The 15,000-nt window shown below is 31.2% G+C and overlaps 1 protein-coding gene across 3 annotated transcripts in view; it reads left to right on the top strand.

The window, feature by feature from the left end:
• The window catches only part of LOC139521899 (PWWP domain-containing DNA repair factor 3B-like), a gene marked incomplete at its 3' end in the record, with an annotated part of 49,807 nt that overhangs the window by 8,913 nt on the left and 25,894 nt on the right, over positions 1 to 15,000 (top strand). For 2 of the 3 annotated variants that reach the window (XM_071315608.1, XM_071315611.1), the window contains 2 exon segments: positions 11,208 to 11,286; positions 14,635 to 14,720. In XM_071315608.1, the coding sequence (XP_071171709.1) occupies positions 11,208 to 11,286; positions 14,635 to 14,720 (165 nt within the window). 3 annotated transcript variants of the gene reach the window in all.

The raw sequence follows: 15,000 nt of genomic DNA, 5'->3' as shown, positions 1-15,000 counted from the left end.
AACTTGAATATGTATTTTTAATGTGTGTATATTAAATGCTCCCACTGATCCGAATAGACAGTCACACCTGGCAAGGTGTGCCCTAGAGGCGTGGTTAATTACCGAAGTGCAAATAACAATTTACCTTTCAACAAGCCATCTACGAGTATTGCCACAGAACCGTGAATACACACATCGTATAACCCTAGTCATAGCAGAGATAGTAAAAGGTCAATAATAGTACACCAACATATTGTCTTTACAGATTATTGTACTTTAATTTGTCCACCTTATCAGTCCGAAAATGCATTTATTAAAAATAAACTTTTTGTGTTGTCTACAAAAATAATTCGAATATATATACGTTTAACATAGATAATTTATCTCACGAATGAGTACAATTGAACGTCTGTGCGTTTTATCTTCTTATTATCGGATGGTTATTAGATAAAGCATAAGTCATCAGCGCGCTTACGATTACGTTAAAATATGATTAAAAACCAAGACTTTTAATGATTGTATTTTAAATCCCGGCATGCAAAAATCTGGAGAAAACGTCAGGACCTACAGGAAGTAGTTGATATTTTTTCATTAATTATTGAATTTCTCCTTTATTACTGCACATATAGCGATAAAACTTTGTGAATATATATATTATGTCATAATGAACATATTTAAACCATAAGTAAAAAATCGTGAATTTTCCCTTTAATTATATTTTTTTTATAAAATATTCCTTCTTGAAGTTCTTCACCCATCCGTTAAAGCAATTATGTTGTTTTCTTGTATCATATTTTTTTGGTGTCAACCTTAAAAAATAGAAAGGCGATCACAAGAGAGTTTTATTCATAGTCAATGCCAAATTGCAGCCCTTTCAACTGTTTTGAGCATTAACACAGATTTCACAAAATCATGTCTCTTTTTCGTTGTTAGAATCAAGGACAATTCAAAGGAGATCATTTTAATTAGGCAATTGAAATAATTATTCAGTTCAAGATCTGATGTCCTCAGAAAGTAACAGTATTACAAGAAGTCATAAGTATGTTGCAATTAAAATTGGGTATATATTAACTTTATTTCCTTCTTATCGAAGATTTTGCATGTATTAAACAATGTTTGTACAATAATAATATTTACATATTGATCAAGACATTAGAGTGATTGAATTATTTAAATGTCACATATTGATTGAATCAGTTGAATGTCACTTTAAAGTAAATGATAATATTTATGAAGGTAATTAAGTTAACTGTTATAAAAAATGCTGCACATTCGTTGAACGTGTATACGTAATATAAGTTTTTGAGAAATAAATACTTTTATCATTATCCAGATCATATTCTCAATCTGTATAACATGACAAAAGTGTTGCTGTGAATGTGAATGACATTAGATTGTCTAGATACACACTGAACACAATCTGCTTTATACATTTTACTTATTAAGTTCTCCCAAAGCTTCGCTCTTAAGTCTGACGATCGTACATACACATGGCATGTTCAATAATGTTATATTTAGCTCCTTCTTTGAAGTTAGGATTACTTTTAGCAATACCCAAGCTCTGTGTGGTACAATTCAATGTGTTTGTGAATTGTACGGAAAATTTCATAGTCACTGTCAACTGATATTCTTTAATTTTGTTGCCATCTGTTGTTTTCAGAATTCGCTACATGGAAGTCAAAATATATCTGTTCCATACTGCCTGATTTCATGAAATCTTCAACAAAGTTTGTCAAATCACATTTAACGGCTATTCTGATTAAATCTGGTACAAAACCATCTTGCTTTTTGGCACATTTGTTTCTAAATTCTTAAAGTCATAGTTATAGTATACGTTTTGGTAGCAAGATACTGTCCATCCTACATAGTCTTCCATAAAATAATTTGTAACTTACACTTGTCAATATAGCACTCAACAAGAAGCCAAACGAGTAGGCTTGTGCACTTGTCGGATCGTGTTTGTGCAGGAAGCCTTTGAATTATTTTACATATTATATATGTGTGAGAACGTTCTAAAAACTGGCTTAGTTATGTCCCTTAGACATTCAGATTTTTATACGACCGCAAAAAAATTTGAAGAACAAGAAATTGAATTGGTGTTGCCATATTCAAATTTGTCATGTTTATGCATGATAAATCAATTTTGTGTAAGTTTAAAGACTTAATTATATCAATTCAGAAATAAATATGAAAAGAAGCAATGTTCTTGTATGATCGATGTAGATCTAATAGCATGCTTCAATATTATGGGGGTGGGGGGAACCTGTGCCACTATATAATTTTGGTATTTTTGCAACTCAACAAAATAGGAAAAATCCTGCAAGTTGCAGACCTCTATTCTCCCAAAAAAAAAATAATGTCTGAGTTATCTCCCCTTATATGGGTGCGTAAACAAATTATTAAAATTTTTTAATTTTTAGTTAAACATATGACCCTATGGGAAATAACATTGAGAATTGACTTGGTTTAACATAGCATGAATGTTCCTTTCCTCATGAGGTTCTGGCCAAGTGTTGTTACTTTGTAGCCAAATTTTATCTCTTTTTATATGATTTCTAAAACCGAATTACAGTCAGGTGAACGATACAGGCTCTTGAGAGCCTCTATTTTATTTTGTACCAATCAGAGATCAACATGAGATCATTCAATTATAATTATCTTCAATCAGAAAAAATGAGACTTATTCCTTTCAACTTCTACTTATACCAGTACCGGTACATGGACAGGTAAATACTGAGTTGTTCCAATTATTAATTAATCTTATTGACAAGTTTTCATTGGTTATGTGTTCAGGCTTCCAACTGATAAATTAAAGCAATCTTTACCATTCAGTGATTACAAGCACTTTGATTACCATTCCAGGGTTATGCCCCTTTACAAGTGGAAAAATTGAAGATTTTTTTCATGTTTCTGTTCCCTTAACTTAAGTTTGTCTCAACTAAATTTAATGAAATGTGTATATACATTGTAACATGTATAATGCTTATTACCTCTAAACTCAGTTTAAGTTAAATTTGTGGCAGCTTCACTTGTACAGTTCTTGAGTTATGTCCCTTTATAACGTTATATGCTAGCGGGGGCATTCCCCATTTATTTTTTAAAAAGCTACTATTAATTAATATTAATTTTAACCATAACTGTATGACATTTTATTGTTTATATTTGTATACTTTATGATGTATTTAAATGAGTAGTTATAATTTTATTGTTGCAAACTACATTATAAATTTGAATTGAGATCATTTTTGGAATAAGGGAAAGGGGAAGGTGAACAAAAATTGGAAGGGAGGGGTCAATTTTTTTCATTCCAGATTTCAGAAATTAAAAAGATTTTTTTTCAAATATTTTTGTTGTTGAGAGGATTAATATTCAACAGCATAGTGAATTGCTTAAAAGCAAAAAAAAAAATTAAGTTCATTAGACCACATTCATTCTGTGTCAGAAGCCTATGCTGTGTCAACTATTTAATCACAATCCAAATTCAGAGCTGTATCCATACTTGCCCCAACCTTTCAGGGTTCGAACTCTGTGGTTGTATAAAGCTTCACCCTGCGCAGCATCTGGTTGTATTTGTAATTCTTTTAAAGTTGAGCACCCTCTTTTCTCATAGTAGTATATGTAGTGTGTAAGATCCTGGGTTCTTGGCCTGGCAAGGTGAAGCCAAATATTGAAGCTTCTCCCATTAGCTAAAAATAGCAGAATTTAAAGAATAAAAGCCAATAATGGTCTTCTCAGAGGTCATTGATTTATCTCCTGTGATGTACCAACAAGGATTTGAAATTTGGTATTTACCATTGATTATATATTCATACATATTGTAAGTCTGTATGTATGTCCCAAATTGGATTTCAGTCTACAACTTAAGTTTGCCTCCACCAAATGTTGAAACTGAATCACAATTTGTATCACCACTTTTAAACACAGATCATGTTCAAATTTACATGTAAGTGACTTCAAATTCACTTTCACTGTTCTTGAGTTATGTCCCCTTACACATGTAATTGGAAAAAGGAAACAATTCTTCGTGAAATTTGTTTTCTGTTCTCATACTTCAGTTAACCTCAACCAAATGGAATAAAACTTATCCACAATGTTTATTATAACCATTTAACACAGAAGAGATAAATTCAAGTTTGGATGGAGTAATTTTCACTGTTCCTTGGTTATGTCCCTTTTATTTATAATTGGAAAAATTGAAAATTTACTGAATTTGCCACCTAACTCAGACCAAGGTCAAATTTGTATGGCTTCACTTCACTGTTTTTGAGTTATGTCCCTTTCATTTTATTTATTACTTAGGTTGCTGTATATTTAGGTGGACACATTTTTCTTTCATTTTTATTAAACTTCTACCAGTTTTCTTTGCAATTGTGTGTATTGTATAGCCTTTCACTGAACAATCATCATGGCTAACATCGCTTTAATTAGTACATAATTGTGTTAAAACTCATTGAAAGTATCACATTAACAAATGTATAATTGGGTTCTTCAAACAGGAATCCCTACCATTATTTTAGTTTTAAAAGGTAACATGATATAATTTGACACAACTAACAAGGAAGCATCTGTATCAGTAGATTACCTATAATTTTTGTAACAGTTATTTTACTTTAGACCTACATTGTAAGGACAGACCTTGGGCTTTGATAATGACATGAAAAGGATATTTTTGTCCCTATGTTTTCGGTCTTTTATGCTGATGTTGAGTTGACATTTTAAAAGAATACAAATAATTCTAACATGACATCCTTCAAACACTTTGAGTACACAGCCCTGGTAAAATATGAATATATTGCTTGGGCTGTTCCGATCGTACTTCTGAGTCATGCTTTTTTTATGAATGAACTTCTCGACGTAATAGAATGATGACGTCAGAATAGAAGCATTTTACGGGAAAATACACGCTTGTGAAACCAAAAATCATCACAACAAGGAAATGTAAACAAACGATGCTAAAATGTGTTATATAAGCCCTTGTTTGATACATATAAGAGTCTTATAATAAGACAAATAAGTAAAGTTATCATTTACAAGTATCCAAACTTTTCTAAATACATTATTGTAAATAGTTTAAGCATGTCATTTATTCAGTTTAGTCCATTCTTTTACGTCAGTTTAATAGTGCGTTTATTTATGGGAACGGCAAATAATGCCTTTACCTTGTGCGCTTCAATCCAAAAGAATTGCCGTATTTGTCCTATTAGAATCAAAATAATTCATGGGGGCTTGAATATATTGTGATTTTACCACGGGTTGTCCCTTTATGCTGATATTTTACCCCTTGCTATAATTCATGGGGGTTTGAATATATTGTGATTTTACCACGGGTTGGCTCATTATAAGAAATATTTTACCCTGAGCTATGTCCCTTTATGCCGATATTTTACCCCTCGCTAAACCTCAGGGTAAAATATTTGTCATAAAGGACCAACCTGTGTTAAAATCACAATATATTCAAGCCCCCATGAATTATTTCTTAATTATATAATGAGTAGCTTTAGATTGAATCAGTTTTCTTGATGGTACATTTTTTTCACATCCATATGGCCATATGCATTCTTGCAGATATTTTAAATGATGTACATTTATGATTTATTTGTAACTACAGCTGTGTTGCAGTTACATGTACCCTACAGTGGTTTAAATTAGAAGGTCATTGGATCCTTCAAATATCAGTAGATATTGTAATTATTTGTATACATATACATGCAAATGTGTTACAAATAATTACCTATATGTGCATGCAGTTAAAGATTCTAAACAGTTTCATTTTGTCTGCCCTACTTTTAACCAGAGTACAACCACTTTTTAGCTCACCTGGCGAGCTTTTCCCATCACTTTGCGTCCGTCATCGTCGTCCGTCATCATTTTATTTTTCATCAACTTTTAGAAAAATCTTCTCCTCTGAAACTACTGGGCTAAATTAAACAAAACTTTGCCACAATCATCATTGGGGTATCTAGTTTAAAAAATATGTACGGTGACCCGCCCAACCAACCAAGATGGCCGCCATGTCTAAAAATAGAACATAGGGGTAAAATGCTGTTTTCGCCTTATAACTCAAAAACCAAAGCATTTAGAGCAAATCTGACTGAGGTAAAATTGTTTATTAGGTCAAGATCTATCTGCCCTGAAATTTTCAGACAAATCTGACAACCTGTTGTTGGGTTGCTGCCCCTGAATTAGTAATTTTAAGGAATTTTTACTGTTTTTGGTTATTATCTTGAATATTATTATAGAAATAGATAAACTGTAAACAGCAATAATGTTCCGCAAAGTACGATTTACAAATAAGTCAACATGACCGAAATGGTCAGTTGACCCCTTTAGGAGTTATTGCCCTTTATAGTAAATTTTAACCATTTTTCGTAAATCTTAGTAATCTTTTAGAAAAATCTTCTCCTTTGAAAGTACTGGGCCAAATTAATCCAAACTTGGCCACAATCATCATTAGGGTATCTAGTTTAAAAAATGTGTGGCATGACCCTGCCAACCAACAAAGATGGCCGCCATGGCTAAAAATAAAACATAGGGGTAAAATGTAGATTTTGGCTTATAACTCTAAAACCAAAGCATTTAGAGCAAATCTGACATTGGGGTTAAATATTCTATTAGGTCAAGATCTATCTGCCCTGAAATTTGCAGACAAATCAGACAACCCGTTGTTGGGTTGCTACCCCTGAATTAGTAATTTTAAGGAAATTTTGCAGTTTTTGATTATTATCTTGAATATTATTATAGATAGAGATAAACTGTAAACAGCAATAATGTTCAGCAAAGTAAGATCTACAAATAAGTCAACATGACCAAAATTGTCAGTTAACCCCTTAAGGAGTTATTGCTGTTTATAATCAATTTTTAACCATTTTCATAAATTTTTGTAAATTTTTGTAAATTTTTAGAATATATTTTCAACTGTAATTACTTGGCCAAGTTCATTATAGATAGAGATAATTGTAGCAAGAAGAATGTCCAGTAAAGTAAGATCTACAAACACATCATGATCACCAAAACACAATTTTGTCATGAATTTATCTGTGTCCATTGTTTAATATGCACATAGACCAAGGTGAGCGACACAGGCTCTTGAGAGCCTCTAGTTTGTGCATTGCATTCTACATAACATTCAAATACTGTATGTCTTCTTCTTTTCTTTTTTTTGAAAAATGGGAATGTGTTAAATAAGGGGTCATTCATAATTATCAAAAATTTTCCAAAGTGTACAAAACGTACACTTTGGGTAGAGGGGGTTCACAAATCAATATTTTTACAGTACGCTTTTTTTTCATCAAATGAAATAAAACAGTCAGATATGTTTCAGTTTCTTTTAAATGCAAATTTCTATATTAAACTAAACTTTAATAGACAGGATCTTCTTTTTATTAAGAATTTTTGATTCTTGTCTTGAAATCTGAAAAGGGTTGATGTACATGTACACTGTTGATTCTGAAAAAGTGTATGTTTTGTACACTTTGGAAAATGGTTGACAATTATGGATGACCCCTAAATTCATAGGCGGATTTAGAGGGTTTTTCAGGGGGCCAGGCCCCCCCCCCCCCCTTTCTGGAAAAAAAATGGTTGATTATATAGGGAATCACTGAGGCATGACTGAGGCCCCCCTCTTAGGCAGTCAGGGGTCTCCACTTATGTAAATTTCTGATCAGCCATTGAAAGTCTCTTGGAAGGATTTGAAGTAAGACATTTAAACTCATCCAACTTTTATAATTTCAATTAATTAATTAAAGAAAACACTGAATACTGTCAAAAATAGAATTATTGGAGAATAAAGGTACTTACCTTAATAAATGGCTTACAGGCATGTTTTATATTGTTTTATATGATCACATGTGACTTACTGGTATAATATTATCTGATCTATCAGATGTTCTTTTTATATTATACATATATCAGTGACATTGACAGATGTCCATTCTCGTCATGTACAGTGTGTTGTATGGACAAGGATTGAAAATAACTATAAAATGCAGTCCGTTGTCAAGATTGGTCTTGTCAAGGTTGGTCGATACATTTGCATTATTTTTTATGATATTTGTAGCATTGGTATTTGTAATTTGTAGTTTTTAATGCATATTTGCATATATATTTAATGGTTGTTAACATTATCTTACTTTAAATGCAATGCTCTCGTCATGACATGAGAGATGAATGTTTCTATTTTGTAAATATCCTTATTATGGTTGCAATATGGTCATCTCTCCCAGTAGATATACTTTGCAAATTCTATAATATGGAAATGACAGTCTAAAGGAATTTTGAAGAGAGTTTCAAAGCATGTTGTGGATTTTTCCTTTTAATTAATTTAATAAAAACAAGTTTTCATAACACTATGGTCAGTTTATTTTTGCATTTTTTAAATTATAAATGGATATATGTCTTTCTCTCAGAATTTAACCTCTATATTTGAATACTAAAAATAAGTAAAATGAAAATTTTTATATTGTAACATCTTGTGTTATTTTATTGGGATATTGTTTTTTATTTTATTTCGAAATTTTAGATTGACTGATAGATGACTGACTCTTCATGTAAATTATTAATGAAAATTGTCAGATCATTTAACTTAAAAAAATAATATTGACTTAAAGTAATAATAATGAGCCATAAAAGCTACATTGTATATTGAAAAATAATAATCTTAATAGCCCTCAGAACTCCATTATATTGTTACAATATTGATACATGAACAATTGAAAATAAATTAAAATTTTCTCACACCTAAACTTTAAAAATTTAATTAGTATTAATGACTTTTTAACTGTGAGCTTTTCTCATCACTTAGCGTCAGGGGATCGTCGTCATTAACTATTTTACTATTATCTTAAATATTATTATAGATAGAGATAAACTGTAAACAGCAATAATGTTCAGCAAAGTTAGATCTACAAATAAGTCAACATGACCAAAATGGTCAGTTGACCCCTTAAGGAGTTATTGCCCTTTGTAGTAAATTTTTAACCATTTTTCGTAAATCTTAGTAATCTTTAAAAGAGTTATTGCCCTTTATAGTCATTTTTTACCAATTTTTCGTAAAATTTTGTAATCTTTTACAAAAAAATTTCTCTTCTAAAACTTCTGGGCCAAGTTTACCCATACTTGGCCACAATCATCATTTAGGTACCTAGTTTGAAAAATGTGTGCGGTGACCAAACCAACCAACCAAGATGGCTGCCATGGCTAAAAATAGAACATAGGGGTAAAATGTAGATTTTGGCTTATAACTCTGAAACCAAAGCATTAAGAACAAATCAGACATGGGGGTTAAATGGTTTTGCAAGTCAACATCTATCTGCCCTGAAATTTTCAGATGAATCTGACAACTGGCTGTTGGGTTGCTGCCCCTGAATTGGTAATTTTTAAGGAAATTTTGCTGTTTTTGGTTATTATCTTGAATATTATTATAGATAGAGATAAACTGCAAACAGCAATAATGTTCAGCAAAGTAAGATCAACAAATAAGTCAACAAAAAATGGTCAGCTGACCCCTTAAGGAGTTATTGCCCTTTATAGTCAATTTTTAATTTTTTTTGTAAATTTTAACCAAATATTTTCCTCTGTAACTAATGGGCCAAGTTCATTATAAATAGTGATAATTGTAAGAAGCAAGAATGTTCAGTAACGTAAGAACTACAAACATATCACCATCACCAAAACACAATTTTGTCATGAATCCATCTGTGTCCTTTGTTTAATATGCAAATAGACCAAGGTGAGCGACACAGGCTCTTAAGAGCCTCTAGCTATAACTTTTTATAATGTACAAAAAACTGTTATTACATATCATGTACATTTGATTTATATATATGGACCCAAAAGTAAAAAATAAAATAATTTCTATAAGTAGATGAAATTGAAGATTTGTCCATTAATTTAATGGCTATACTTTTACGAAAGAAAATAGAACATTATTCCTTATTTTATAAGGAATCCATAAAAAATTTACATGCATAAAAAATGTAAAGTTAAAAATTATGGTTACATAAATGTTAAGGTCAAGGAACAGTAAATGGGCTATGTAGCAGATTTAGCTAAAATTTAACATGCAACCTTGGCTCTTTGAACTACAACTGAAAATAAAAAAACAATGCATTTATCTCTTTTATTATCTGAAATATAACAATTTGATTTCTTTCAATATGAGTGAATATTTGTATAGAAAGCACAAAGAATCAGCGAAAAAACCTCCTGTAACTTTTCTTAAATTTGTCAAATCTCTAATTCTACTCCATAGATTTTTCTTAAAAAAATGTATGTTGTTGATACATGCCGATTTTATGTGATTTCTATACAGATGTTCACCTTTTTTGTAAGAATTCAATCAGTTATAATAAAAATAATAAATGAGATAAATGCATTATTTTTTCGATTTTCAGTTGAAGTTCAGCAGAATTGTATGCAAAATTTTGCATAAATCTCTGAAAAATTTACTGTTACTTGACCTTAACGTTAACCTACTGTTTGTTATTATTAGAAAAATGTGAAATTGAAAGAACATTGATATTTTAACATCCCATATACTGATACTGATGTCTATTCTTGTAATGTATAGTGTGTTGTATAGACAAGGATTAAAAATAACCATAAAATGCAGTTGATTGCCAAGGGTGGTCAATAAGTTTGCTTATTTATTGTGAAATTTTTAATTGGTCAGTTTGTAGATTCTTGTGTACATTGATTGAATGTACATACTTATTATAACGCATATTTTGAATACATAATGAATAATTATATACAAAAACTGGTCAGTGGACTTAAACATCTGCATCATATTACTTTACATGCAATGTTCCTCTCATAGGAGATTTATATTTACAAAATATATATACCTTTTTATGATTGCTACATGTACATACATTGCCATAGCCATATATATGTACATTTTACATGAAAAACTCAATACTATAGAATTGGCAGTCTGAAGGCACGTTATACAGAGTTTCTAACTTTCAGTGTGATTTGATACATGCTGTGGATTTCTTCTTTTATTAAATCACAAAAAGGTTGATCAACACATACATTTGCTTTATTTTTGTGTGTGAATTATTTTCATTTGTAATTTGAAATCACATAATATAAATTGGATCTGAAATGTTACCTTTGTAGGGTTTAATTATATAACTGTTAAAATTGTCTCTAATTAAGCTGAATATGGAAGATTTCTACCTTATTAATCAGCTGGATACTTATATTTACATGTTTTGTCATTCCAGGCTGTATGGCACAATGGATTACAAAGACAAAGAAGTGGTGTGGATTAAGCTTTCAAGGTTCCCATGGTGGCCAGCACAGGTAAATTTTACCTGTCACACTGTTAAATTGAACAATATTTGAACATTGTTTGTAGTAAAATTCTATAGATTTACATTGTACAAAATATTTGGTTAAGTTTTGAGATTGGTAAAAATTAACAATCATGAAAATAAAGAATCTATTTCTTTATATATATGAAATTAATTCTTCCATTTATTCTGTTAAATGTTTATGTTTTCTGCCAGTTGTGATCAGTTCCATAGTTTTAAACATTTGAGATTTAGGTTAATAATTAGTATCAATATCAATATTTCAGACCAGTTTTGGTACATATTTTAAAATTTTTATAATAAATTGAAAAAGCAGGGAGATAGCCCAATTATTTTTCCATCATTTGTGTCTCGCTTGATGGAGTCAAAAAGCGAGACATAGGTATGCTGATTCCGGCGTCAGCAACAATGTATTAGTTTGTGTTTAGGTCTAGTTTATGGTGAGCCACTAGTGGTAAGTCAAAGATATTTGGTATGCAGTTGTATAAGTATTGGCACATCTCATTACCATGGATGGAGATTATTTGGCCCCAACCCCTCAGTTATGGTCTAATGACTGAAAGTTTGCTTAGTTTTCATGTATTAGTTTGAGATTAGGTCAGTTTATGAGGAACCACTAGAGATAAGTAAATGATATTTGGTATGCAGTTGTATAATCATTGACATATCTCGTTTCCATGGAGATTATTTGGCTCCGCCCCCTCAGTCATGGTCAATTGACTGAAACTTGCTTAAGTTTTCATGTATTAGTTTGTGGTAAGATTGGTTTATGGGGAACCACTAGTGGTAGGTCAATGATATTGGTATGCAGTTGTATTAGCATTGGCACATCTCATTTCCATGGAGATTATTTTACCCCTACCCTCAGTTATGGTTTATTGACTTTGAATCTTTGCTTAGTTGACATGTATTAGTTTGTGTTTATGTTTGCAGGGAACTACTTATGATAAGTCAATGGTATTTGGTATGCAGTTATACTAGCATTGGCACAAGGTTTAGTCATGTACCTTCAGTCATGGTTCATTGACTTTGAATATTTGCAAAACTTACATGTTTTAGTGTTGCTATTTCAATTTTAAATATATGGAAATTACAAAAAAAGGAGACATATCTCTGTGTGTATGCAGTTGTATAAGCATTGGCACATCTCATTTCCATGGAGATTATTTGGCCCTGCCCCCATCAGTCGTGGTTTATTGACTTCTAAACTTTTGCTTATTTTACATGTATTAGTTTGTGATTAGGTCAGTTTATGGAGAACCACAAGTGGTAGGTCAATGATATTTGGTATGCAGTTGTATAAGCATTGGCACATCTCGTTTCCACGGAGATAATTTGACTCCGCCCCCTTAGTCATGGTCTATTGACTTTGAAATTTTTTCTAAGTTATCATGTATAAGTTTGTGATTAGGTCAGTTCAGGACAAAACAGACAACCTGCTGTTGGGTTGCTGCCCCAGAATTAGTAATTTTAAGGAAATTTTGCAGTTTTTGGTTATTATCTTGAATATTATAATAGATAGAGGTAAACTGTAAACAGCAATAATGTTCAGCAAAGTAAGATCTACAAATAAAGATAATTCTGAATAGTAGTTTTTTCACTAATTTATTGACATAATACTTGTTGTAATATATGTTATTTTTGTATTCAATTAAATAATTTAAAGCACAATGTACTATTCTTTTTTTCACAAAGACCAACAAACAGGTTGGGACCCCCTCCCCCTTCTTCCATTATGGGTGGTGTCCCTTAAATGAGGGACTGTCCCTAAAAACAAGGGGTCATTTTACTGTTGAAAAAAAAAAAAAGTAATTTTTAAGATTTTTTACTCACAAAATGCTTTTGACATGTTTTGACCATTTGATACTTGTTAGTTCTTGGGGAAAGTTTCATCAATTAATATGAATATAAAGGTGCTTATTTTTTACAGTGGTTTGTTATGTTCTTCCAATGAGGGTTACCCCTCATTTGGAGTGTTGTTCCCAGCCTATAAACAATGGTAAAAGGTCCATATTTGTGCATAATTTAAAATTGGAAATTTCAACAAGCATCATATATTCATAACAAGAAAATAAACCCTGGTCTGCTAGCAGCTAGCTACATGTTCATCTTTTCTATTGATTAAATAACTAGAATCATGCAAACAGACTTAAGAGAAAGGCATGTAAGCTCATCATTCAAATATGATACTTTTTCTAGACAATCCAGATCGTGCAAAATACTTCACTAAAAATTGTAACCTTAAAATTGTTGTTGTGCACTAAAAACCCCAATGGGAACTTGGCAGGTATGTAACAAGTCTTACTATTTTTATGCCCCATTTATGGGCATTATGTTTTCTGGTCTGTCAGTCCATCCTGCTTCAGGTTAAAGTTTATGGTAGAGGTAGTTTTTGATGAAGTTGAAATCCAATCAACTTGAAACTTAGTACACATGTGTTCCTTATGATATGATCTTTCTAATTTTACTGCCAAATTAAAAATTTTACCTAATTTTCACGGTCCTCTGAACATAGAAAATGATTGTACGAATGGGAAAATCCATGTACTTATGACACATTCTTGTTTGAAGAAAAAAGATACATCATAATGATAATGGAACAAAGCAGGCTGGGTTAGTGGGGCTGCTTTTATAGTAATTCAAGTAACCTTTTATTCACCTTCTTCCACCTCAGAGCTATCAGCTCTTTGATTAGAGTTTATATGGTGTAATACAATATTGTTGCTATTTGTTGTAGAAATACATGTACATATGATATCATGACTTACATTAAATTTACATTAATTGTTCCCATGATCAAAAATATTACAAATGCAGAATTCTTAAAACTATCACATATCTGAACCCAATTTTACTTCCAAGTTACCTGATTTTAGCATAAAATCTTCCTAAAGTAGCATGAAATTCCATGAAAAACTGCAATCAGATTACTGTTGAAGCATCATTTTTCAAGGAAAACCAACTTTCATGGATTTCTTGGACATAGTTGAACCACAAATTTCAATGTTGAAAGAGGTTAGAAATTTACAAATTTTCTTTAGTGTTATATGCAGACTTTGACAAAACCTCGAAATCAAATACAGTGAAATATGTATGAAAAATTTAATTTTTTCTACAATCCATGAAATTGGTTCTCAGGAAAATTAATGAATCCACAGTTTTCAGGGCTCTTTCCTTCATAGTCAATCAAAATTAACAGAAATTTACACTTCATGTTTTCTGGTTAGTGTAGAGATCTTATGATCTAGATCTAAGACAGTAGGGATAACATAATTCTTAATATATATATACATTACCTTTAAAGTGTCATTTAAAAATCCTCTCTGTAATGTTGTAGGTGGTTATAGATGACAATCCAGACAGCACAGATCAAGACAAGATGACCAATGTTTTATTTGTCAAATTTTTTAACGAAGAGTATATGTAAGTATAGATTGCATAGATTCCTACTGTTAAAATGCAATTCATGTTTTTGACCATACAATAAAGCCTATACTCTATACTTTTATATGGGTGTGAAATTTGGGGATATTTTAATCCCTTTAATGCACATTTAAAAAAAAGAAAACATATCAGTGGATACTTTGTGAAAAACTTGATATTAAATTCTAAACCCCTTCTGGGGGGGTTAGGAAGGACAGTCAGAACTTGAACCAAAATGGGTAGTGCTTAAGTCTTAATAACTACAACCCTCCCAATATAT

Source organism: Mytilus edulis, chromosome 4, assembly GCF_963676685.1.
Source record: "Mytilus edulis chromosome 4, xbMytEdul2.2, whole genome shotgun sequence".
NCBI lineage: Eukaryota > Metazoa > Mollusca > Bivalvia > Mytilida > Mytilidae > Mytilus > Mytilus edulis.
Note: the sequence above shows the minus strand (reverse complement) of the source record. Positions and strands in the feature narration are given on the sequence as shown.